At 44.1% G+C, this 27,110-nt stretch overlaps 1 protein-coding gene across 4 annotated transcripts in view; it reads right to left on the bottom strand.

Annotated features, from left to right (window-relative positions):
• Positions 1 to 1,162: 1,162 nt before the first annotated feature.
• Nde1 (nudE neurodevelopment protein 1) overlaps positions 1,163 to 27,110 on the bottom strand; it is a 31,768-nt gene continuing 5,820 nt past the window's right edge. For 3 of the 4 annotated variants that reach the window (XM_006983862.4, XM_042283494.2, XM_016002406.3), the window contains exons 4-9: positions 22,721 to 22,869; positions 11,072 to 11,208; positions 8,452 to 8,631; positions 5,497 to 5,588; positions 3,347 to 3,492; positions 1,163 to 1,396 (exon numbers count right to left, since the gene is read on the bottom strand). In XM_006983862.4, the coding sequence (XP_006983924.1) occupies positions 1,303 to 1,396; positions 3,347 to 3,492; positions 5,497 to 5,588; positions 8,452 to 8,631; positions 11,072 to 11,208; positions 22,721 to 22,869 (798 nt within the window). In that variant the 3' untranslated portion in view covers positions 1,163 to 1,302. Of the gene's footprint in view, positions 1,524 to 3,346; positions 3,493 to 5,496; positions 5,589 to 8,451; positions 8,632 to 11,071; positions 11,209 to 22,720; positions 22,870 to 27,110 lie in introns of all 4 variants that reach the window. The other variant, XM_006983863.4, reaches the window with a different exon arrangement.

Here is a 27,110-nt window from a genome sequence, read left to right on the forward strand (position 1 = left end):
TTGGCTAAACAAACAAACAAACAAAAAAAACAACTAACTTCAGGGCCATGGAAGAACCAAACACAATAGCAAGGCAGGCATTTTTTTTTTATTATTTTTTTTTAATATAAAAAATAAAGTCCATCTTTTTCCAGATTAGAATGTGTGAGTGGAACAAATAGCCACAGAGCTTAAAACCACTTTGTGAATATCAGTAGCACTCAAAGTTCTAGGTCCAATTCAAGGCCAGTTTTGCCCCATCTACTAGAAAATAAGTTAGTAGCAAAGTGAAGGCCGCTAAGCTCTGGAAATTAGTGTGTGATTGCTTCTCACTGCTTCTCACCAAGCATGAGGCAGTGCTTCACCCCAGACCAGACAGAGTCTGGCATTGCAGTTCCTGTGCTGATTTCTCCACATCCCAAGGGAGAGTCCGCCAGCGATCTCAATCTGATGTTTTAGTCACTCTGGTTATTCTATGGTGTCTGGATGAAGTCTTGTTCTTAGAGATGGCATAAAAAAGGCCAGTCCAACTCTGAGTTGTCATGATGCAGAAGTCACTCCAACATTAGTGCAATGGACTCAGGAAAGATAGGAGGCAGGGTTTATCTACAGAGGATAATCTCCCACTGACCTAAGAGTCAGACACACCTCTAAAATCCTGAGGCAGATTAAAAGTGTCAAAGGGCTGGGCAGTGGTGACATACATCTTTAATCCCAATACTTGGGAGGCAGAGGCAGGCAGATTTCTAAGTTCAAGGCCAGCCTGGTCTACATAGCAAGTTCCAGGACAGCCAGGACAGAGAAAGGTGGCAAAAGTACACAACCATAGTTTAAAACAGCCCTATGCCTCTGTAATCTCCCAGTCCTAGACACAATTTAATCATGCTGTAAAAGCACTGGCAGAATGTTCCAGAAGACAGCTTCAGTTGGAACAGGCTGCAGAGGAGAGCTCCTGTGCTGGGCTCTAGTGCCCCTGAAGAATATTATGCATATTCAAAACACCTCTGGAGGCCATTAAAACTCTAGGTAGCCAATGACAGGGTAGCCCCATCATCCATACCTTAGAACTGCCTGCTCTGGGGGGTGGGGTGGGGAGAACACCAGCTCATTTCTATGGCACACACACTGCCAGGGACTGGACACATTACGGGGATGACGCTGAGCCTATGGCCAACAGCCTTAGTCAGCCTAGGCTGCACAGCACACAGTGAACACTGGTGATGCTGGCTCTTGTTTCTCAAATTAACTTGGAAATTCAACAACCAGAAGCTGAATGTAGGGGGTGAGACAGCAAGACAGCTGAGGGCGCAGCTCCCACTGGTCCTAAAGCAAAAGCTTGACCACATCCTGGGTGGATGGCAGCGCTGGTGAGGAGAGCTGCGGGGCCGGCTTCCCAAACTCCAAGCGTTTTCCTGACCTTCAGACAGAGCAAACCATATTTAACAGAGAGACAGCAGTACCCCAGTGCCTAGCACAGAGCCCCAGGGTTCAAGGAGTGAATGTCAAGAACGGGAACAAGTCTCACAGGGTCTCAATTTTCTCTCCTGTGAAATGAAGAAAAGGATACTGGCTATCTGGTTCCCTGATTCCAAAGGCTGCAGAAAAGCCCCCAATCTCAGAAGACAGTACAAAAGTGTCACATATCACTTCTTGGTCATTTCATTCAGAGTGGGGAGTGCTTAGAGTTGAACCCAGGGACTTATGTCTACTGAGCAACATTCCCAGCTCCTTGAATTAAAAAAAAAAAAAATTAAGGGGCTGGAGAGATGGCTTAGAGGTTAAGAGCACTGGCTGCTCTTCCAGAGGTCCTGAGTTCAATTCCCAGCAACCACATGGTGGCTCACAACCATCTGCAATGAGATCTGGTACCCTCTTCTGGCCTGCAGGCATACAGGCAGGCAGAACACTGTATACATAATAAATAAATAAATCTTTAAAAAAAAAAAAATTAAGGTTGAAGAGATGGCTCACCAGGTAAAGATGTTTGTTGCTTAGCCTAAAAATCTGAGTTCAATCCCAGAATCCACACAGTAAAAAGAACTGACTTTTTCAAGTTGTCCTCTGACCTTTACACGTACACTATGGAAAACACACTTGGGCACATGTGTGTATTCACACACACAATAAATATAATTTAAAAAAATTTATTTTAAATAAAAATTTTGACTGGGCATGGTGTTATGTATGCCTTTAATCCTAACACACAGGAGACAGAGACCAGCACCTCTTTGGTCTGCACAGCCCTTCAAGCCCCAGGCCAGCCAAGGCTACACAGTGAGGCCTGGTTGTAAAAATAAATAAATACACTTAAAAACCAGTGTTTAAAGGTCCAGAAGCTAAGTGTGCACCATGGATCAATTCATTTCCCTGTGTGCCTGCCTCACATCTGTCAGACTGACATGGCGTGGGGCCCAGGGCAATGCATGCTTCTTTTGGTGAATTCCTAGCTCTAGAGGCCACTATGGGCTTCCCTTAGGCAAGAAAATAAAAGAAGTATTGGCAGTCAGTTCTGTCTCCCATTCCTGTGGCTGTTTTCAGGATCTGGTCCAACTGGACTGACTCAGTCCATTTAGTTTCTTGAAGGTTCTACAGATTTAAAAACAAAGGCTGGGCAACAGCTCAGGTGGCAAAACCCTGCAGCAGACCTGAGTTTGATCCTCAAGACCCATGTAAAAAACCAAGCATGGTGGCTCATGCCTTTGATCTCAGCACTGAGGAAGCAGAGGCAGGTGGATCCCTGGGGCTTAGTTGCCTACTTGATGAGTTCCACGCCAGTCAGACTCTGTCTCAAAAATCAAGGTAAAGCCGGGCGGTGGTAGCGCACACCTTTAATCCCAGCACTCGGGAGGCAGAGGCAGGTGGATCTCTGTGAGTTCAAGGCCAGCCTGGTCTACAGAGCAAGACCCAGGAAAGGCTCCAAAGCTACACAGAGAAACCCTGTCTCGAAAAACCAAAAAAAAAAAAAAAAAAAAAAAAAAAAAAAAAAAAAAAAAACAAGATAAACAGCACTTGAGGAACACCACTTAAAGTTGACCATGGGCCTCCACATGCACAAGTACATAGTGTAACCCAACTCACAAAATGTTCTAGGGGAAGTGCAACTCCCCAACAAAAGGATTTGAACAGGACCTCCTCACAGTGCAGAATCACATTACAAACACTCCTCTCTCCTTATTTGCCTGCCAAAATTCAGATATCATCTCATTTGGCCTTAAGCAAGGGGCTTATTCAAGTTCAGCCTAGGCTACAAAGGAGTCTCTGTGACATTAAAAGGAAGTAGAGGCTAAGGTTTGCTGCAATAATCTTACAACCTTAGAACTAGAGACCAGCCTAGTACCTCCTGATAGACTTTATCAAAGGTACTGACCCTTTATCTCCTACATTGGTGCTGCTTGGCCGTCTGTCACCACCATCTCTGTTTTTGGTTCCTCGCCCTGAAGCTGGACCACTTCTTCGGCTTGGGGACTGGTCATACACGAAGTTCCTGCATGATGCTAGTTTGGACTCCAGGGCCTGGGAAGAAACATCCTTCCATCAGTCAAGGTATAGACAAGGGGCTGTCGAAGTAGCCAGCTTGAAGAGGGAGGGAGTGGTGGCCAAGTATGCATGAAGACCAGGGTTTGATCCCCAGTGGTACATAAACTAGGTATGGCATACCTGTAACCCCAATATTCAGGAGGTAGAGACAGGACAATCAGAAATTAAAAGTTATCTTCAATTACATAGCAAATCTGAGGCCAGCCTGGGCCATGTAACCCTATTCCTATCACACGCTCCCCACCCCTCAAGGAGACAAAAAAGACAGGAACATAAAAGCATGAGAGCCACTGGGCATGATGGCTTTGACACAAGCCCTTAGAAGGCAGGGGCAGGCAGATCTATGTGAGTCCAGTCAGACCAAAGTCCAGATCCCTTGCCAGCCTGGTCTATATAGTGAGCTCCAGTACAGCCAGAGTTACAGAGAGATACTATCAAAAAACCAAATAGAGCATGGGAGCCAGGGAAGAGAAAACTACCTAAATTGTGTTCCCAAGATTCTGAGGGGTGCTCAGTGGAACTCAGTGCATCTACAAGAACTAAAACTCCCCACCTAAAATATTGAGAAGCTTCCCAGAAAATCATTAACTCCACCTAGTGAAATATGAGCTATACATGGTGGCGCACACCTGTAATCCCAACACTCAAGGGACTGAGGCAGGAGAATTACTGTAAGTTCTAGGCAAGCCTAGGTGACATAGCAAGACCCTGTGCCAAAAAAAACAAAAAAGAAAAAAGAACTACCCTCACCAAATACTAACAATAGTACTAATCATCTTCTGGAACCATTCACTTGTTTACATCATTAACCCTGCACAGAGGGTCAAACAAGGCCTTGAACTTGGAGGAAACAAGCCTAAAAACCCAAAAACCTACAGACCTGTGTATGTGGAGGGGCCCCAAAACAGCTTGACCATACAGCTGCCGTGACAGGCTTAGAGGCCTAGACACAGCTTCTGTGACAAGCTTACAGGTAGGCAACACCCAGATCCAGGAAAAGCCTTAAGCTGATAAGGTGGCCAGATGTCCCTGCGACTAGTACACACCTATTTCCCCTTCTTACCAAGACACCCCTAGACAACTGTCAGCCATTCAGGGTCCTGAACCCTGGAAATCCCCTCACCCCAACCTCTGCTATGATAAAAAACCCAACCCCACCTGAGCTCAGGGCTCTCTGCTCTCACCCCTGTGTCTGACAGAAAGAGGGACCAAGCTCCAGAGCTTGAAATAAAGGCTCTTTGATTTTACATATGGGATTTGGTCTCTGTGGTGGTCTTTTGGAGGTCCCCATGATCGGGGCATAACAGTGTATGCAAGCAGACCGGTGTGCGTGTGCATGTGCGTGTTCCCTTTCTGCCTCAGGCCAGGCCTGGCTGACATTAGATGGCCTTCAGGCATAGTTTCCAAAACTGAAAGCACAACTACAAAGGATTCTCTGTGGCTGTAGGAGGACAAAAGCCCCTCCTTGTGATTAACATACAGCCAGGAAGGCCAAGGTCTTTGCTCTCTATTCTTAAGATGTTCTATAGACAGAGATGGAGAGAAGACTAACCCATTTTTAAATGGCCTTTGGATTTTAATTTTCCTTCAAATTAAGAAACAACCTACAACTGAGCATTGTAGCCCACAACTATAATTTCAGAATTTGGGAGAGTGTGAGGCAGGAGGATTGCAGCCAGTATGAGGCCTGCGATACAAAGTGAGATCCAATCTTGAAAGAAAGAGACACAAACATAGACATCACCCTATTATCCCAAATTACTTGGGAGGAAAAATGGAAGATGCCTGAGAAGGAAAAGGGGACCTGGATTCTGAGCACCCTACCCCTCTACGATGAAACTCCCACCTCATGAGCTAAAGATGCTCAGAGGTGCAGAAGGACCAAGCACATCTAAAACTCAGGTCTCTGTGAAAGTGGAAAAAGAAGCCCGGTCTAGAAAAACCTTCAGACAAAAAAACCCTTCAAAGGCTGGAGCTTACCCCAACTTTCCGAAGCAGGTCCCCAACGATGTTTAGGGCTGATATCCGGGCTGCAGGTGTGAGTGGGGTCCCATTATTAGAACTGTCCAGACCTGGGTGTACAAGAAGAAGCATGGGTCACACAGTATCCTACAGTCTGTATAGGGTGGGGATGAACTCGGACACCTTCCCTTTAACTGATCACCATTAAGGAGTTAACTGGACAACATGCCAAGAGTCTACCAGTCTATTTTTTGAGTTCTTGGTAAGATTATCTTAAACATCTATTTCACAGGTCAGTCTTTTTAAACCAAGTCAAGGCATGTTAACATTAACAATGACCAGGATAGCCACAATTATGGGAGGGAGAGGCAGGATCCTTCCTGTCAGTCTGGGCATTAGGACTGCAGTCATGCATCACCACAGCCAGCTGAGCAATCCGCATGAATCAGCACCACTCATGGCCAGTGATGGCTCAGTGGTTAAAAGTACTTGCTGACTTCCATGTACATACCACAGCAACCCCCAATAAGTAAACATAATTTTTTTAAAGTTATGAACCCCTCCCCAACACAGCTGGTACAACTGTAGGCCTCATTTGAGACCAGCTGAGCCTGAACGACTAACTCATCTCCAGATGGTTTGAATAAGAATGGCCCAATAGGCTCATATATTTGAATGCTTTGTCACCAGGGAATGAAACTGTTTGAAAATATTAAGGATTAGGAGGTGTGGCCTTGTTGGAGTAGGTGTGGTCCTCTTGAAGGAAGTATTACTGGGGGTCGGCTTTGAGGTTTCAAAAGCCCACACTAGGCCCAGTATCTTTTCTTGTGGATCAGGAAGTGTCTGCCTGCTGCCATGCTCTTTGCCATGATGATAATGAACTAAACCTCTGAAAGTGTAAGCAGGCCTCCAGTTAAGTGCTTTCTTTTATAAGAGTTGCCTTAGTCATGGTGTCTTCACAGCAACAGAACAGCAACTAAGACACCAAGTTGAGTCATGTGAACACGGAAACACAGGAAACTGCTCTGGACTGGGACCCCAGAGACCACACCAGTCTTCAGCAAAGTTCACACTGTGAACTGATCAGGGCTTATGCCCTGAAACTATGAAGGCCTAGACTTGACTTTACAGACTCCATCTTAGGGAAGAACAACCATCTTAGACCACCTGGTGAGTGGGGCTGTACTCGGTTCCAGGAAGAACCTCAGAAATGTGCCATGACACCTTGAACAGATACCCTAGAAGCAGTCAATTAAGAAATAGGGCAGTAAAGTTTAACAAGATCCAGATGCTCCTGCAGACATCCTGTTGGCGATTTATAGCCCTTGCAGATATCCAGATATCCTGTGAGCAGGTTATGGTTCTGCGCCAAAAGTCTAACCCAATAGTTTCAAAAAAATCACTTGCCTCATATCCCTTCTACCCAATCCCAAGATACCAAGGCATGTAAGTCCTGGCTTGTGGTTTTTCCCTTTAAAAACTTTCCTACCCCTGGGCCTGCAGCTGCCACTGCATTTCCCTTCTGCTGGGTAGTGGCCCAGGTTCAAACCTGACAATAAAAAGACCTTTGTGTGCTTACATTGGAAATCAGCTCCTTGGTGGTCTCTGGAGGTTTCACAACATGGGTACAACAGAACCAGCCTGCCTAGCTGTGAACCTCAACTCTGCCTTTATCTGTTAGGTGACTTCAGGGACATTGGCCAATGCATCTGAAAGATGCAGGCTGTGAGGAAGCTCTGTGAGGTCCTACTATGAAGTGTTGTAAAGACTGTTGAGCATACAATGAGCATTTGATAATTGTTTATTTGGCTTCAGTGGCCTGCCTATCAGGTTATCAGCCAAGAAAACTCAATTTTCTTAGTTTTAAGCACACCAATTACATTGGGCCCATTTCCAGGTAGATTTATTGCAGAACACCTCTTCTGCCTCATAAGTATTTACTTATTTATGAGACAGGCACTCACTGTGTAGACCAGGCTAGCCTTGAACTCTCAATCCTATAGCCTCTACCTCCAGAACACAGGGATTATAGATATGTGCCATCATGTCCAACCCATGATTCTTCTGACTTTTATTTGCATACAGCATTTAGACCTTTGGATTTCTGGCCTTTGGTGTGCCCAAAGTGGTCTGCTAGGATGGACCCACATCCTCTGTGGCATGAGTCAAGAGGGTCCTATGTTAGGACTCCAGCCACTCCTCCAGCTATATGACCACACATGCGCATGTTCAGTAGCCAAGCAAGGGGTCTTACGTGCGCTGTGTGAATGTGCAATGTGCAAAGCGTGGTCACGCAATCTGCACATGTGTGGCATAGCTCCATAAGCCTACATGCACATGTACAGGGGAATCCTTAAAAAGCAGGTCACAGACTCCTCCCTTCTCTTCTGCTCTCTCCTCCTCCCTCCTCTCTCCCTTCTCACGTGTCTCTTCCACAGGCCTGGCCACGCTCTCTTCTGTCCTCCCCCTCCTCCTAATAAAGCTCTGATAATGGGTTTTGTTGTGCCTCGTGACCTTTCCTCACAGAGTAAAAGCACCACATTTAAAACCAACATACCGTCCTTCTAGACAGTTTCTGTCCTTTACCACCGAATCTGCTATGCCCTGCCTCACTCAAGACCCTTCTGTCATATATCATGATAGCCTGCCCTACTGAGCATCCCCATACTACTCCCTAACCCTGAGCCAGACCCAAACCATCTTACCCAGGACCCATACTAGGTTCTTACCAGAGCAAATTTTTCATTCATTCATTCATTCATTCATTCATTCATTCATTCATTCATTTCTAGACAGGTTCTCTCTACAAAGCCCTGGCTATCTTGGAACTCACTATGTAGACTGGCCTTGAACTCAGAGCTCCACCTGCTTCTGCCTCTTAAGTACTAGGGTTAAAAGCATGTACCACCACATCTGGCCTAAGGGCAAACTCATTGAATCAAAGAAAAATCTCCCTCTGCTCCATCTCCTTACCTCGTCTGAATATTCCTGGTGTGTTCAAACCAGAGTTGGGTCCTCGGTGAGATATGGGAGTGGATGGCACAGAGCCTGTGACCTGCACAGCCATGTCTGTCCTTTCTGTTTCCCCAGAGCCTGGCATGGCTGTCTGGGGCTTGTCTTGCTTCTGCTGCACAGCCAATTCCTGCCGCAGATCTGTGCAGGGAAAGGATACAAAATAGGAGTCTGTACTTTTGGGTGAGGATGGAGCCAAAACAGGAGTGCTATGACCCAGAAATCAACCTGGAACCCTGACTGGAGGGACACCACATGCCCTCCTAACAGTCATGCAAAACAACACACTTTCCTTCTGCATGAAATACTGAAGAACATAAAAACTATAGTACGTGCTTCACCATGCTAAGGGTTAAAAAGACTTCACATTATGGTATAGAATTCCAAGTGAAAATCCCCGCTTCCCAAGGTCCCTTCTCCCTGGAACACGTGGCCAAGTTTTCTTTGTGTGTGTGTGTGTTGTTGCTGTTTTAGAGTTTAAAGCAGGCAAGCTTGAGATCTCAGCAGCTACCAGATGGAAGTTAAGAGAAAGTAAGAGAGAAAGCCACACTTTTGAGTTAGGCCAGTGCACTCAGCAATGGCAAGGGAGCCCGAAGTGCCAGGCTCCGGCCAGTACTGGAAAGAGACAGAGAATAAGGAAAAGTACCTGAGAAAGTTGGGTAGACCTGCAGAGCAAGGTGATGGCTCAGCAGGTGTTTGCTTCTTGCTAAGTATCCAGGATGGCCTCAAATACTCGATCCTCCCGAGTCCACCTCATGAGCTCTAGATTCTAAGTGTCCACCACTATCTAACTTTCCAGACCTCCTCTGGACACAGTTCACATGTGTTGGAAACTCCCACTGAGCACAATACAAGCGATTTTAGGAAACATTAGCAGTGGATATGCTACTTCCTATCTGTGACTAATTAATTCTCTCCCCTTCCATGAAGGGTTTGGCCCATCTTTCCCATGACAACATGTCTACCAATGCCCATTCATTTTAATAACTGTTTAACATTCCACAAAATAAATTTCTGTGATTTATTGGTGTCTTCATTACTGATGGCTATAGGTTCAAGAGGCTAGTAGATCTTATATGAAATGTTTTGGACTAGATGTGCTTCAGATTTCAGAGTTCTTTAAATTTTGTGATATTTGATTGACTTTATCAATCAATTGAGAATTTCTCCTATCCAAGGTTTTGTTTTGTTTTGTTTTGTTTTGGAGACAGGGTCTCTGTAGGCCATGCTGGCCTTGAACTTGCTATGAAGCCAAGGATGACCTTGAACAATTGATGCTCCTCCAAAGTGCAGGGATTACAGGTATGCACCACCATGCCCAGCTCCACTGAGTACTCCTAATGGAATCCAACATGTTCTGAAATCTAAAACTATTTAAACTTGACCACTGCTTCTTTTTTTAAAAAAAGATTTATTTATTATGTATACAGTGTTTTGCCTGCATGGATGACTGCACACCAGAAGAGGGCACCAGATCTCATTATAGATGGTTGTGATAACCATGTGCTTGCTGGGATTTGAATTCAAGACCTCTAGAAGAACAGCCAGTGCTCTTAACTGCTGAGCCATCTCTCCAGCTCTAACTGTTGCCTTTAAAACCCTATCTAGTAACTACATCATTGGGAATCAAATTGTCATTTAAAGAAAAAGAAAGGAAGGGAGGGACTGAAGGAGGGAAGGAGGGAGGCAGGGAGGGAGGGAAGAAGGAAGGAAGGAAGGAAGGAAGGAAGGAAGAATGAAGGGATAGGTGTGATCACTTACACCTTTAATCCCAGCACTCTGGAGGCAGGGGCGGGTGGATCTCTGTGAGTTTGAGGCCAGCCTGGTCTACAAAGTGAGTTCTAGAACAGCCAGGGCTATTACACAGCAAAACCCTGTCTTGAAAAACAAAAATAAATAAGTAAACAAGAAATTAGGACTTGGAAGCTTGGCAGTGGTGGCTCACCCAGTACTCGGGAGGCAGAAGCAGGCAGATCTTTGTGAGTTCGAGGCCAGCCTGGTCTGCAGAGCAAGTTCCAGGACAGGCTCCAAAGCTACACAGAGAAAACCTGTCTCAAAAAACAAAACAAAAAAAAACAAAAAAGAAATTAGGACTTGGAACAAACACTCTTAAGCACTCAGCTTGGCTGGCTCACCAATGAAGGTCCCATTAGTCTAAAAACTTCATGCCTGGAAAAACAACCAAAAGTTGGCCAGCAATACAATGGCATTTTTATCTCCAAGAAACCCTGTGCTTCTAGGCCTCAAGTCTGCCTGGCATGCATGGGATCATTCCCCACAGAGTCATTCCTGAACCAAGGAGGACAAACCAATGAACAAAGCTGAATCTGTCAACCCCAAGGCTTTTCCTGCAGACATAAGGTGTCTGACAGCCACTCCAGTAATCACTGACAGCAGCTGACAATTCGGAACACCCATTCTGGCAAATGTCCACAAAGAGCTGTCCCTCAGTCTCTGGGAGACCCGCTCATGTACAGAACAGCTCCAGGCTCCCTGGAAAGGCAGTGCTAGGCAAGACCAAGGAACAATTTTGTCTTGGATAGAGAGGTACCATGCAGGGGAAGGCAGGGAAGCTTCTGACCTCTTGCTTCATCCTTCAGCCTCTGCACGGATTCGAGAAGATTCTCCTTCTCATCCAGCTCGCTCTCCAGGAAGGCATTTCTTTCAATTGCTTGATTCAAACGATGCTCAAAGTCATCCAAAGACATGATTGTGGCTCTGGGTAAAAGAAACACAAAGTTGTCCAAGATAGCAATGTCAGCATCTGTTGGTGCCCACAGACCTGAAGGATGTGACAGATGTGCCTGGGCGATCCTAAACACCACAGGCCTAGTCAAGTCCATTAGCTTCGTGGGCCTCAGGCTCTTCACCTACAAAATGGAATCATCAGAGCTGAGAACCTGTACCAGGGTGTCTTGAGGGTCAAGTCTGATGATTTCTATATGGGACTTTAGTGATGACCTATGTGCTCTGCCCCGTTATTGACAGCAACCACCTCTAGCTTATCTAAGAATGCTAATTAGCATTCAGAACAGTCCAAAGACACAGACAGACAGACAGACACACACACAGACAGACAGACAGACAGACAGACAGACAGACACACACACACACACACACACACACACACACAGCATTCATCTCATAGTGACTTTAAAGAAAGTGATGCTGCACACATGGCTGTCACTAAATGCTTGAGCACCTACTTGAGCTAAGATCCCCAACACCCACATAAGAAGCTGGGTACACAGCATGATCCTGTTATCCCAGTATTGGGTGGTTTTCTGGCCACCCAGCCAGCCTCTCCAGAATAGGGAGCTCCAGGTACACTGTAGCTAGAGTTTTCCTGCCTTGCCCACAGTTAGGACAAATCTCTGTCACCCGCCAGTCCCACCACCGCTCAGACCCAACCAAGTAAACACAGAGACTTATATTGCTTACAAACTGTATGGCCGTGGCAGGCTTCTTGCTAACTGTTCTTATAGCTTAAATTAATCCATTTCCATAAATCTATACCTTGCCACGTGGCTGGTGGCTTACCGGTGTCTTCACATGCTGCTGGTCATGGCGGCGGCTGGCAGTGTCTCTCTGCCTCAACCTTTTGCTTCCCAGAATTCTTCTCTCTCCTTGTCCCACCTACTTCCTGCCTGGCCACTGGCCAATCAGTATTTTATTTATTGACCAATCAGAGCAATTTGACATACAGACCATCCCACAGCAGTACACCTAGACTCTGTCTTAAAAACATGGCAGGGGTGATTGAGGAGCATAGACAGATGGCTTTTCTCTGGCCCTGCAGCAGCTTATAAAATAATCACTCAAAGGATTAATACTAATTACAAACTATTTGATCTATGGCTCAGTCTTATTGCTAGCTAGCTATTATATCTTAAATTAACCCATTTCTATTAATCTATGTATCACCATGTGTCTTGTGGCTTTACCCATGTTCTATTACATCTTGTTCCTCTGGCAGCTTGCAGCATCTCCCCTGACTCCACCTTTCTTCTGCCCATATCTCTACTTGGATTTCCCACCTGGCTATATCCTGCCTTGCTATAAGCCAAAGCAGCTTCTTTAATTAACTAATGGTAATAAAACATATTCATAGTGTGGAGAACACCTGCTGTTGACCTCTGTCACCCTTCCTTCCATGTGCACACATGTAATGACAAAAAATTGAAGTTTCAAAAGCTCTGGGCACTCAATGTCCCATCCAGCTGCCCTCCAACAGCCACTCCTTTGTGAACAGGGTAGGTATTTCACTAGAACACAGTGTTAAATAGTGATGAAGGTACTGAGAAGGGCTGTAACTTCAAAATAATAATAATAATAATAATAATAATAATAATAATAATAATAATAAAGAGAATCCATTTAGTGTTTAACTCTGGCCCAGCTACTTTCTCTGAATCTGCTTCCTCATACAGAGAGCAGGGGTAGTAAGGGTATCTCTGTGACATGAGGCAGGAATCAAGTGGTCCACACAGTAAACCACAGGCTTTTCATACAGATATGCTCATGATGGCACTTAGAATTAGAGGCCCTGTGTTTGCCCCTAGAAGGCATCTGGGGGACTGCAGTGCAACTGCATTTTCTGCAGGAGGAAGCAGGTCTGGAGTCCAGCGTTAACACATTATTCTTCCTGTAAGCTCACTGAGGTCTTGTTCCTTCAACTGCAGGGGAAGGCTGAATTTGTTAACTTATTCAACATTCCCTATTAACATCATGCTAGCACCTGTTTGTTCTTAAAGGGTCTTAAAAGAAGGCAAAGGAGATAAAATTACCTAAGGTGCCTACTTAGTGACAACAAAAGGAAAACATTCCGGAGTCTAATTTCAGGATCTGCTGTAGTGCGAATCCTAACTGGTCTTAATAATAAAAACCCAGAGAAGCAGATATTGGAGTAAATCCTGAAAGATCAGAGAGACAGAGGAGCAAGCCACAGCCACCTCTCACCTCACCAACTCCTCAGCCGAAAAGAGGGCTAAGCTCCTGTCTCCACCCACCTTATATTTCTCTCTCTGCCCAGCCATATTATTTCCTGTCTCCACCTCCCTAATGCTGGGATTAAAGACGTATGCCTCCCAAGTTTTTGGGATCAAAGGCATGGGATCCCAAGTGCTGAGATTAAAGGCATGAGATCCCAAGTGCTGAGATTAAAGGCATGAGCCTCTACCACCTGGCTCTGTTTCTCTTTTAGACTGGATCTTTTAGCCCAGGGTGGCCTTGAACTCCTGATCTTCCTGCTTCCTCCTCCCAAGTGCTGGGATTAAAGGTGTGTGCCACCACTGCCTGGCCTCTATGGCTAACTAGTGGCTACTCTGCCCTCTGATCTCCAGGCAAGCTTTATTTGTTAGAGCACAAACAAAATATCACACAGTCTGTCCCAGTATCTCTGATATGACAATGAAGAAGATCAGAGGGATATGGATGTCTCTGGAAAAACAGAAGTGTGCTCAGGACTCAGGAGGTCCAAGAGGTAAAGAAACTAGTCCTCTGGGCTGGGGAGATAGTTCAATGATTAAAGCAACTGCTACAAACACAAGGACCAGAGTTGAGATCCTGAGAAGCCAAGTAAATACCAGGTGGGTGTGGTGGCCTACTTGCAGTTTCTATCTGGGGTTGTAGCGACAAAGAATCTCAGAGCAAGCTGACTAGACCATGTAGGTGAGCTCAGGGTTTGACTGAGAGACTTTGTTTCACTGAATAAGGTGCAAGAGAAATGAGAGTTCCCACCATCAACCTCAGGCTGCACATGTATGTGTACACACATGAAAACATGCATGTACACACATGCATACCACACATACATGAAAATTCTTCAATAAGCTAATGTTAAATTGTTACCACCTTAAGAAAAATACCAATTGGTGTTAGTGGGGGGGAGGGAGTGGGGGGAGGGAGAGGTAAAAATCATAACAGGTAGGAAGCTCACACTTCTCTTGAGTCTCAAAAACAAACAATAGGCCAGGTGTAATGATATATCCTTGTAATCTTAACACTTGGGAGGCTAACATATGAAGATTACAAGTTCAAGGCTAGACTGGACTAAATAAAGAAATCCTGTCTCAATCCCCTGACCCCTCCCAAACTAGAAAAACAACCAATCAAAACATAAGCCAAGGGTCTTTTCTCTCTCTCTCTCTCTCTCTCTCTCTCTCTCTCTCTCTCTCTCTCTCTCTCTCTCTCTCTGTATTTGTTTGTTTGTTTGCCTTCCTCTGCCTCCCAAGTGCTGGGATCAAAGGTGAGTGCCACCATGCCTGGCTCAAGCCAAGTGTTTTAAAAGACTAGACAACAAAAGGCCTCACAACTATGAATGTCTTGAATATACAACAGTCAAATAACCCATGCACACTAACTAAAGCACACAACAGACAAAACCAAAAGAATCTCTGGATACTTTGGGCTCATGTCAAATAAAAACAGATGAAAGTCTCTTAGAAACAATGAAAATACCAACAAAATCCAGTTTCAATATACTGGGAGGGAGACACATTTTTAATTCTAACACTTAGGAGGTAGAGGTAGGAGGATCAGGACCTCAAGGTTGTATTATACTTGGCTACAGAGTGAGTGCAAAGCCAGTCTAGGCTATATGAAACCCTGTCTAGATTTTTAGAAGACACCCTTTCACTCTCCCCAAAACTCCAACTTCAAAATGTGTAAAACAGTGTGAGAGATGTAGCTTGGTGACAGAACACTTGCTCAGTATGCAGAAGGCTCTGAATTTTATTCTAAATACTGAATTAGAAGGGAGAGAAGGAGGGAGGAAGGGAGAAGAAGAGAGAAGGAATGAGATTGTAGCTCATAGAAAATGAATACCATAGTTACAGGTCTTTTAGAATTCAAAGCTGAAATGAACCCATTTCTCATCTATTTGATTAGCAAACATCCTAAGTCTAAAAACCACTGTGTTAAGCCACTGGGAATACAAACTGGTCCTATCCAAATCACACAGGCATGTGTCCTCTAACAGGGCCATTCGACTTATGGGACCCCGCTGCACAGGTGCACATCACAGGAGATTGCTCATTACAGAGACACTGACCAGTAAAGGAACTGAGAAGCAGCAAAACATCTAGGCCCAAGAGCCTGGATCAGTCAGTCATCATGGTATCAGCCAATGTCAACCACTCAGTAGATGAACAAGGGTGTTCTGTGTCCTTCAGCAGACAGATATCTCCAGCATCCATTGTTTAGTGAAAAAGCAAGATGTACAACTCTGAGTACAAAGTGTTCTGTTAAGGCGGAACCAGAGGTGGAGGGATAACAATGCCTTTTGTTTTATTCTATCAGCATATATTAATGATACATAAAGGTTTCTTTATAACATTTTCATACATGAACATCATTTTGATCATGTTTACCATGACCACTCATTACCCTATTTTGTTCTCCACCCCTTTATTATTCCTTTGTTTTTATGTCTTTAATGTGCGTGACCCAATGAACCAACGCAGGTTGCTTCCAGGGTTATGGACACTGTAGAGTGTTGTCCACTGAAGGAAAGTCTCAGCTGCAACTATTAACTACCTGTCAATTCTCGGGAAGACGTGGGGGTCTCACGAGCACCTCCCACTTTCATGACAGTGCTGAATAGTATTTGTCTTTTATTTGTTTGAATTTCCATTTAAAAACAAACAAACAAAAACCCCAGGGGCTAGAGATAGCTCATCAATTAGAGTACATACTGTACTGTTCTTTCAGAGGACCCACTCTCAGTTCCTAGCACCCATGTCAGGTGACTCACAAATGCCTGTAACTCCAGCTCCAGGGGATCCATACTTCTGGCACCCATTGACACCTACATATACCTACATATACATATCTACACACAGACACAATTAAAAATCTTTTTTTTTTTTTTTTTTCCTGTTTTTTGAGACACAGTTTCTCTATGTAGCTTTGGAGCCTGTCCTGGAGCTTGCTCTGTAGACCAGGCTGGCCTCGACTCACAAAGATCCGCCTGTCTCTGCCTCCCAAGTTCTGGGATTAAAGGCATGTGCCACCACCACCTGGCTACAATTAAAATCTTTTAAAAAGGGTCTGTAGAGATGGCTCAGTGTTTAAAAGCACTGGCTGTTCTTCTAGAAGACCAGAATTCAATCAAAGCACCCACATGGCAAGTCTGTAACTCCAGTTTTAGGAAATCAGTGCCCTCTTTTGGCCTCTATAGGCACTGTAACACTGTGCACATAAAAATTTAAAATCTTGCCGGGCGTTGGTGGCGCACGCCTTTAATCCCAGCACCCGGGAGGCAGAGGCAGGCGGATCTCTGTGAGTTCGAGGCCAGCCTGGGCTACCAAGTGAGCTCCAGGAAAGGCGCAAAGCTACACAGAGAAACCCTGTCTCGAAAAACCAAAAAAAAAAAAAAAAAAAGATTTTAAATTTTTTTTTTTTTTTTTTTTTTTTTGGTTTTCCGAGACAGGGTTTCTCTGTGTAGTTTTGGTGCCTGTCCTGGATCTCACTCTGTAGACCAGGCTGGCCTCAAACTCAGAGACCTGCCTGTGTCTGTCTCCCAAGTGCTGGGATTAAGGGCATTTTAATTTAAGGCCATTGCTGCCCAGCTAAATTTAAAACATTTTAAAAATTCAAAGAAACAAGCCAGGCATGGTAGCGTATGCCTTTAATTCCAGTACTCCAGAGGGAGAGGCAGAGAAACCCTGTCTTGAAATCCCCCCCCCCAAAAAAAAGAAGAAAAAAAAATCAAAGAAACAAAAAAAACCCGTCTTGGGCTGGTGAGAATAATTCAGTGGTTAAAAGTGCTATAGTGCTTGCTGCTCTTGCAAAGACCTGAGTTTGGTTCCCAGCACCCACATCAGGCAGCTAACACTCTCCTTGGACCCCCCAGCTCCAGAGGATCTGAAGCCTCTTCTGGTTTTTGCAGGTACCCACACACAGGTACATTTACACATACTTAAAAATAATAAGAATAAATCTGGGCCAGGTAGTAGTGGTGTACACCTTTAATCCCAGCACTCAGGAGGCAGAGGCAGGCGGATCTCTGTGAGTTCCAGGCCAGCCTGGTCTATAGAGCGAGTTCCAGGACAGGCTCCAAAGCTACACAGAGAATCCTTGTCCTCGAAAAAAAACAACAACAAAAAGAAAAATCTAGGGGACAGCGGGGGTGGGGGAGGGAAGGACTCCTACTCTCACCCATATTAGTTTTGAACTGTGTGAATGTACTAACTTCCTGTAGGAAACTGCATCATTGATGGATTGATTGATTATACAACACAAGAGTTTCTCTGTGTAGCCCTGGCTGTCCTGGAACTCATATAGCCCAGGATGGCCTCAAACCCACAGAGATCCACCTGCTTCTGCCTCCCAAGTGCTGGGATTAAAGACGTGCGCCACCACCTTCCAGCATGGAAATTGCATTATTGGTCCCAATTCTTCATCTGTCCCTGCAACCACACCCTTGCTGGAGCCTCACTGTGGATGGAATACACTCTTTCACCCTCTGATTCAGTGTGATCACATGACTTGTTTTTGATCAAAGATGTATGTGTGGAAATGACAGTGGCTTGATTCAGAATGTGGCTTCACACACTGTCTTAGTACGAGTCACTATTACTGTGATGTAACAGCATGACCAAAAGTAACCTGAGAAGGAAGTGTTTATTTGGCTTACATTTCCACATGACTGTTCATCACTGAAGAAAGTCAGGATGGGAGCTCAAACAGGACAAGATCCTGGAGGCAGGACCTGATGTAGAGGCCATGGAAGGGAGCTGCTTACTGGCTTGTTCCCCACAGCTTGCTCAGCCTGTTTTCTTATAGGACCTACGACCAGAAGGTCAGGGATAGCACCACCCATCATGGGCTGGGCCCTCCCCCATTAATCACTAATTAAGAAAATGTCCTACAGGCTTGCCTACAGCCCTTATGGAGACATTTTCTTAACTGACTTTGGCTTGTGTCAAGTTGACAAAGAACTATCCAGGACTATAGACTGAACCAAATATAAATCCAGAAATAGTTGCCAGGATAAATAAAAAATTAACATGCAGTGGAGCTGAGTTCAGTACCCTAGAGAAAATGATGAAAGGTCAAATAAATAGTGTGTATCCATCTGAAGAAAACCGAACTGGACTGGCATCATATTCTAACCATAAGGAGAAATAAGTAAACATAATAAAGGTGAAAAGCAGCAAGGTGGTGGTGGCATACTCCTTTAATCCCAGCAGTTGGAGGCAGAGGCAAATAGATCTCTGTGAGTTCAATCCCAGCCTGTTCTACAGAGTGAGTTCCAGGACAGCCAGAACTGTTACACAGAGAAACCCTGTCGCAAAAATATATAGATAGATAAATAAGTGTGAGAAGCCGTTATCTTCAGGCACAGCAGAAACTTGTCAACACTTGGATGAGAGTGTCTCACAAGTGTGAAGACCTGAGTTCTAATCTCCAGAACCTATGTAAAAACCAGACCTGTTAGTGAGAGAGTCTGCAGTCTCAGCTCTCCTACAGAGAGATCGTGGGCAGAAACATCTCTGAAAGCTTACACCAGTTAGGCTGACATACACAGGGGTAAAACAAAAAGAAAGACTCTGAGTCTAAGATTGAAGACAAGGACAGTTGTAGAACATTATTTTAAGGTGTGTTACTTTTGTTTATGTTGCATTTGTTTAACTCTGTGAAGCTGTGTTACTGTGCCTGTGTAAAATCCTGATGGTCTAATAAAGAACTGACCAATAGCAAGGCAGGAGAAAGGATAGGCAGGGCTAGCAGGCAAAAAGAATATATAGAGGGAGAAATCAGGGAGAAGAGGAGGATCTAGCAGCCAGAGAAGAAGGAGGACATAAGAGTCCAGCCACCCAGCTACACAACCACCAAGCCACAGTGTAAGAGTAAGATTTAAGGAAGAAAGAGAATAGAAAAAGCCCAGAGGCAAAAGGTAGATGGGCTAATTTAGGTTAACAAAAGCTGGCTAGAAACTAAGCCAACCTAAGGCTGGGCATTTATGAGATTCTTATTTATTATAAAAATAAGCCTCCATGTGTGATTTATTGGGAGCTGGGTGGTGGGCCCCCCAAAAAAGAGAAAAGACCCCAACAACAAATTGGTATACCGAGTAGGGGCTCTTGTATATCCATCTAGAGCCTGAGAAAGCTGAACAACAACAAAAAAGGGGACACAGCTCCTTTAAGGTTTCGGCCAGACAGTTTCTGCCAGTCACCGAGCCCTTGAACACCTAATACGTTAAGTAGGAACAAAAAACTAAGTAAAAATGCATGCCACAGTGCAAGCATAGAGCTCTAGGAAGGTTGAATGCAGTTCCTGGTCAGACAAACCTCCCAAAGGCCTTGAGTTTCATGCTTGGCTTTCTTCCCCTCCCAACTCCCCACCCCGCTCCGAGAAGTGGGCAGAGCAAACTGAGAGCCACTCATGGAGGATCCAGGTGTATGTTAGCAGCTTAAAAGTTTGCTAATGCAGTCAAAAAAGACTAGAGATACGCATTAAAAGAGATCCAGATAGAAAAAATCTCTAAAAGGTTCGAGTGTGCTTAACAATGTGCATAGGCTTAAGAAAAGGGGTATAGTCATAGAAAAAAATGGTTTATAAAATAAGAGTCTTCAAAGAGAGAAGTAAAGTAATATAAAAGAGAATAAGCTATGTAAGATGGGAAATACACATGTAGTCTGGATCCTGTATGTGTTGATTTTGAATTTTTTGACTATTGAGAAGCAAAGGATAGCTTCTTCTATCTTTTGGACACATAGGATTGTGAACTGGACTGCTAAATTGAACCTAGAAATATTTTAGAAATGCCTTAACTTTAAAAAAGAAGTCAAAAATGTATTTATCAAATGAAAATCAAAAATGCTTTGGAGTTTTGTTTCCATAGGAGATGAGAGGCTGTGGAGTCCTTCAGAGTTAATATGGATCAGGTTTGATCAAGCAAGATCTCCTGAACTTGACAGGTGACATCTATCAGCAAAGGTTACTGCTAGTCTTCCCAGGACGTGGTCATTATCTCAAATTTTCTCTCTGGAACCCTAAAGATACTTCATCCATAGATAGCAGGAAGAAGTATAGAGAAAACTACACCCACATTCCCAAGAGTTGGGGGGTGTGGGTGGTTTTTTGTTATTTGGTGGGTTATGGATTTTTGTTATCATTTAGAGGAATATATTAATACAAATTTAAAGTTATTTTTGTTACACTGTACATATGTTTCTACTCTTGTTTAAAGCATTTTTGTATATTGAAAAAAATTTAATATTATTTGTTTTACAACATATTGTATGTATGTTTCTATTTTTGTTTGAGGTATTGTACCTATGAAGTTCATTTGGAAATGTAGGGTGAAGTTCTAGTTTTTAAAAGCTTTTATAAACTAAATAGGATAATCAGGAAACATAGGCTAGTGGCTAGTCATTTATAACAATCAAACTGTAGATATGTTAGGTATGCTTTCCAGATAATATAGAGATATATTTTAGATAGATAACCTTTCAAAGACTATAGAATATGGAATTTAAAATGTTTTGTGAACTTAGGGCTTTTCATGACACACATCTGTTCCTGGAAGCACCAATTTACTTCAGAGAAGATGATGGGCATTGAAGAAACTCCTTATGGAGTTTGCTTTCACTGTGGCAAGGTTAACCACTGAGCAAAGAAATTGCTCCTGCTTTTGACTGCTGAAAATGTGCTGTGCAGACTGGACATGCAGGACACACAGGAAAAAGACTTGCCAAACTTTGCCAAAACAGGTGGGATGGTCCTTCAGGGCTCCTGCTTCAAGGAAGAGGCTGCCAGACATTCTGCAGGACACAGAGAAAAGCAACTGACCAATTTTTTTTTTTCCAGTTTTTCAAGACAGAGTTTCTCTGTATAGTTTTGTGCCTTTCCTGGAACTCACTTTGTAGCCCAGGCTAGCCTCAAACTCAGAGATCCACCTGCCTCTGCCTCCCAAGTGCTGGGATTAAAGGCGTGTGCCACCACCGCCTGGCACGACTGACGAACTTTGCCAAAACAAGGCAGGACAGTCTTTCAAAATTCCTGCTTTATAGAAGAGTCTGCCAGATACTCTAGGCCTGTAGGCTGGAGATGGATGCCTCAATGTTGTAGAGGAACTTTGGGTGACTGTCCAGGAAGCCAAATGTCTCTATTGTTAGATAATATTACATCCTTCTGGGTCTTTGATAGAGTTGAAGACTAAATAGTTAAAGTTGCAGTTTTCCTTAGTTACAATAGAAAGTAAATTAGGTGTAAAATTTTAGATTCACAAAGATAGGATAGATAATGAATTGTTTTCTCGAATATACTAACTACAAATGGAGAGGATATTGTGAATGTAATCCTTACCTGATAACTGTTATTGTATACAGTCTTACTATGTTTAAGTTAAAACCTTTTCATTTTTATTTAGACAGAAAGGGGGAAAAGTAGTAAAATATCATTTTAAGGTGTGTTACTTTTGTTTATGTTGCATTTGTTTAACTCTGTGAACCTGTGTTGCTGTGCCTGTGTAAAACACCTGATGGTCTAATAAAGAACTGGCCAATACCAAAGCAGAAGAAAGGATAGGCGGGGCTGGCAGGCAGAAAGAATATATAGCAGGAGAAATCTGGGAGGAAAGAGAGATGGAGGAGGAACCAGAGAAGAAGGAGGACATCAGAGTCCAGCCACCCAGCTACACAACCACCAAGCCACAGAGTAAGATTTACGGAAGAAAATAGGAAAAGCCCAGAGGCAAAAGGTAGATGGGGATAATTTAAGATAAAGAAAGCTGGCTAGAAACTAAGCCAAGCTAAGGCAGGGCATTTATAATTAAGAATAAGCCTCCGTGTGTGATTTATTTGGGAGCTGGGTGGCAGGACCACCTAAATAAAATACCAAAAACAGCAAAGAACCTGGAATACTCAAGGTTGTCCTCTGGCACACAAGAATGCTCACAGGTGCACATGGTTATTCACACATATACACACACATCGTGAATGGAGGCAAACTAAAGACATTTTCAGATAAGCAAAAGTCTGTCATAAGTAGTCCTACCTATAAGAAATTCTGAGGGTAGTCTTTCAAACTGGAGGAAGAAGAAACCAGACAGAAACTCACATCTTCAGGAAGGTGGGAAGAACACCAGAAACAGTAAACATGTTCCATCTTGCCCATGATCCACTAGGGTTTCGTTTTGCTCAGCACCAAGTTCTTCACGATCCATTTCTGAGTTTGCTCTGTATTTGCTGTCTCATAAACCTTTCCTCACCCCACCTACCGTTTGGCTCTCTCCAGGTCATCATTGGCTTGTTCCAGTTCCCGGATGTATTTCTGCAGTTGATCTTTAATGGCTTTTGTCTGAGCCAGGTCATCCTCCAAGGCCGAGATCTGCCGGTAGCCTTCTGAATGCTGCATTTTAAACTTCTCCTGCAGGACAGAATGGAAGCCAGCTCAGTGAAGACTTTGACAATCCATGTTCACATCCTTTGTCTAACATCACCCCACTACCACATCAAATATGGGACGCCACACATGGATAGTGCCATCTACCTATAGAAGACATTTGATGGCTTCAGGCACCAACTTTACGTTCTTCCCACCCCAGCAACAGTAGCTCATCTTTTCTTGGGAGAGTGTCTCATGTATGCTACACTGGCCTCAAACCAGCTATGTACCCAAGAAGGAAGAATGATCTTGAACTAATCTTCCTGCCTCCACCTCCCAAGTGCTAGGACTATAGGCATGAGCTTCCACACCCAGTTATGCAGTGGTGGAGATCAAACCCAGGGCTTCATGTGTGCTAGGTAAGTATTCTCAGTCTCCAGCTGAGGCACATCCTCAGCATGACTTCAACATCCTAAGGAATGTCTCTCCCTTCATTTTCAGGTCCCTGGGTTATCCCTTTACACCCATCCTGCAAGGCAGCTCCAGGCTTCCTCTCCCAGTCTCCCCTAAGCTCAGTCAACAGAACTTTCTTTCCACAGACAGGAAATTTCAGGTAAGAAGCAGTTGTCCTAGTTAGGGTTATTATTGCTGTGATGAAACACAATGACTAAAGCAATTTGGGGAGGAAAGAGTTTATTTGGCTTATATTTCCAAATCAAAAGAGGTCAGAACAGGAATTAAATGGAGCAGGATCCTGAAGGCAGAAGCTGATGCAGAGGCCATGGAGGAGTGCTGCTTAATGGCTTGCTCCCCATGGCTTGCACAGTCTGTGTTTTTATAGAACCTAGAACCAGCCCAGGGATGGCACCACCCACAATAGGCTGGGCCTTCTTCCATCAATCACTAACTTAAAAAATGCTACCGTCAGTTCTTCTTCTTTTTTTTTTTTTTTTCTTTCAGAGCTGAGGACCAAACCCAGGACCTTAAGCGCTCTACCACTTAGCTAAATCCCAAACCCCTACAGTCAGATCTTACAGCAACATTTTCTCATTTCAGGTTCCCTCCTTTCAGATAACTCCAGCTTGTATCAAGTTAACATAAAACTAGCCAGGACAACAGAGGATGCTGGGGTAAGTGACAGTCATTCAAAGTATGCATGCACTAACTTTCCTAACCATGTGCCTGCTAATCCTCTCAGCACTTGTCATCCTGACCTCTCTCACCTTGTCCCTTCAGTACCCAACAACCTTCATTCAAGGTGTCCATAGCCAAAGAAAGTCACATGCACTCGCCCAGGCCTCAGCTACAACTTAATATGGTCCTGCTTCACTCATGTGCACTGTACTTGAGCAAAATAGCAAGAATGACATTAGCTGCTTTTATCTCACAAAAGGAGACATCAGATACTTAGTGTGACAACCATCCTAACTTTCTGATTCAAGACACTCCCCAGCAGTGTAAGGAAAAGAAGCTCAAGTTGACTGGCCAGTGCTTTCCCAGAGCAAAGAACAGTTTAGATGACTGTTACTGTGTGCCAGCCCTTGGGCTATAATGTGTGAACTCATCTGATCCCCTGTGAGAGATACAGAAACTAAGATTCAGTTACTTGCCTGGCCCAAGGTTGAGCTGCAACAAATAACAGCCAAGATCAGGGCCATCAGAGCATGTACTGTTAAAGCAAGAATACTAAACATTCCAAGCAGGCTGTCAAGAAAGTTTAAATAAATAAAAGGCTAGCTCCTCTTCCTGACTAGATTCAAGAAACAAAGCTATTATGAGATGTGCCAGATGTGCCAGGAGGTGATGTCATACTGCCCATGCCTAAGAAGGAGGGTAAGAGCCCCCAGAAAAGAATGACCGAAGTGGCTGTTAATTGATTTGCAGGATGACAACAGGAAGGGGCCTTCAATATCCTAAGGCTGTTAGGGTTTCCTGGTAAGCATCAGAGAGCAAGTATCTGCACTTAAGCAAAAAGAAACTGGATCCTAGATTATTAACCTCGATCCCAGGAAAATGTGGAGACCCAGAACCTCTGCCTGCATAGATTCAGATATTTGAATGTGGGACATGAAAATTGCTATCTCATTGATCTTTCATCTGGGACTGACCGTAAAAAGCTGTCAGCTGATGGAGACCTCAGTAAACGCTGTTTGATGCCTCACAGGCTGCTGAAGTCAAGGTTGACAAACAGCTGACCCATCTGCCACAGGTGACTGATAGGCAATTACAGGTAGCAGGCTCTTTGTACAGTGTTTCTTCCCTCAGCCTCTGTGCTAAGCTTCATGCCTCTGGCCAGAGGTTGTAATGAAGAGGTTTTCTGCAAGCTCAAGGGTCAGTCTTGAAGCATATAATTACTTAGTAACTGAAGGGTATGTATGCAGCCCTATGAAAGGCCTCTTAGGGTTCCCCCAGCCATTGTTCATGCCATAAACCTTCCTCCTCACAGCTTCCAGCCCTTAGGCCTCTTCAATGTGAGAATTGGAAGGATTCTTCATTGCCTGTTTCAAGGGTCAAATGAAAATACTTCCAGAGTCAACAAGAAATTTGGACCCTACAAAGGACAAGGAGCAAGAGATAATCTTTGGTATCAGGATACAGTGACCAGGACAGGCTGGGCTCACCTATTCATTGGTGTGGACAATGCAGGCCTTGTGAAGCCAGGTCTCCATCTCTCAAAGGAAGTTAGAAATTCTGATTTTTTTCTGGGAAGCTTCATAATTTTTAGCTTTTGATATTAAATATATAATTTATTATGTATACAGTGTTCTGCCTGCACAACAGAAGAGGGCACCAGATCTCAGTACAGATGGTTGTGAGAACCATGTGGTTGTTGGAAATTGAACTCAGGACCTCTGGAAGAGCAGCCAGTTTTCTTAACCACTGAGCCATCTCTCCAGGCCCCTTAAATACATTTTTTTGTTTGGTTGTTTGTTTGTTTTCCAGACAGGGTTTCCCTGTGTAGTTTTGGTGCCTATCATGGATCTCACTCTGTAGACCAGGCTGGCCTCAAACTCACAGAGATCCGCCTGGCTCTGTCTCCCGAGTGCTAGGAGGTGTGCGCCACTACTGCCCGGCTTTTAAACTTTGAAACTGAGCTGATGAAATAGCAACTGCTGCTAAGCCTGATGACCTAAGCTAGATCCCTGGGACCCACATGATGGAAGGAGAGAACCCACTCCCATGGATACAGAGGCTAGAAAACAACTTGCAGTCACCAGTTCTCTTCCCCTACCATGTAACTCTTAGGAATTAAACTCAGGGCATCAGGCTTGATGGCAAGCACCTCTACCAGCTGGACCATCTCGACAGCCCCCAAGTATTTTTGGCTGTTCCAACCTCAGAAGTTGGGAGTGCTATTTGTTTCTGGCAGATGAAAGCCAGAAGTACTACTCACTGTCTTACAGCGCAAAGCTCAGCCCCTCACAACAATGTCCATTCTCAAGCAACACAGTGCCTGCTCTTTATGTGAGAGAACACATTCCAAGACATTCTGCTACATTCTCCAAAACCTCAGACACTACCAAACCCTATATATGCTTTGTTATTCCCATGTTTGCCTATGATAAAGCTTAGCTTACAAAGTAAGAAATTAACAATAGCCAGGTAGTGGTGATGTACCCCTTTAATCTCAGCACTTGGGAAGCAGAGGCAGGTGGATCTCTGGTCTACAGAGCAATTTCCAGGACAGCCAGGGCTACACAGAGAAACCCTGTCTCCAAAAAAAAAAAAAAAGTTAACAATTATAAAACAGAATGATTATTAACATTACATCATAATGTATAAATTTGTCTGGGATTTCCCATTTAATATTTTTGGATTTTGTTTGATTACTGGTAACTACATCCATAAAAAAATAAAACCACAGGCAAAGGGTCCAAGTAGAACCAGTTAATAAAACTGCTTATGACTGGCATGGCCCAATAGAATGTTCTAGAAGGTATTCTGTGATCTGTGTCCAGAAGTGAAACCCATGAGTCACTGTGGCTATAGAGCACTTGAACTGTGGCTAGTGTTGAATTATTTTTTTCCTCACTAGCTTTCATTTCAATAGCCACATGTCACTAAGAGATACCACATTTTACCCTGTAATATACAAGAACCAGCCATTCTAAAGCCAGGCATGATGGTGCTTACCTTTAATCCTAGCACTTAGGAGGTGAATGCAAGGGGATCAGGACTTCAAGTCCACCCTCAGCTACATAGTAAGTTCAGGGCTGGTCACAGTAAGCCTGGGCTACTGACTCAATCTCAAGAATCTGCAATTCTAATGACACTATGGCCTC

The sequence above is a fragment of the Peromyscus maniculatus genome, chromosome 8 (genome assembly GCF_049852395.1).
Source record: "Peromyscus maniculatus bairdii isolate BWxNUB_F1_BW_parent chromosome 8, HU_Pman_BW_mat_3.1, whole genome shotgun sequence".
Classification (NCBI taxonomy): Eukaryota; Metazoa; Chordata; class Mammalia; order Rodentia; family Cricetidae; genus Peromyscus; species Peromyscus maniculatus.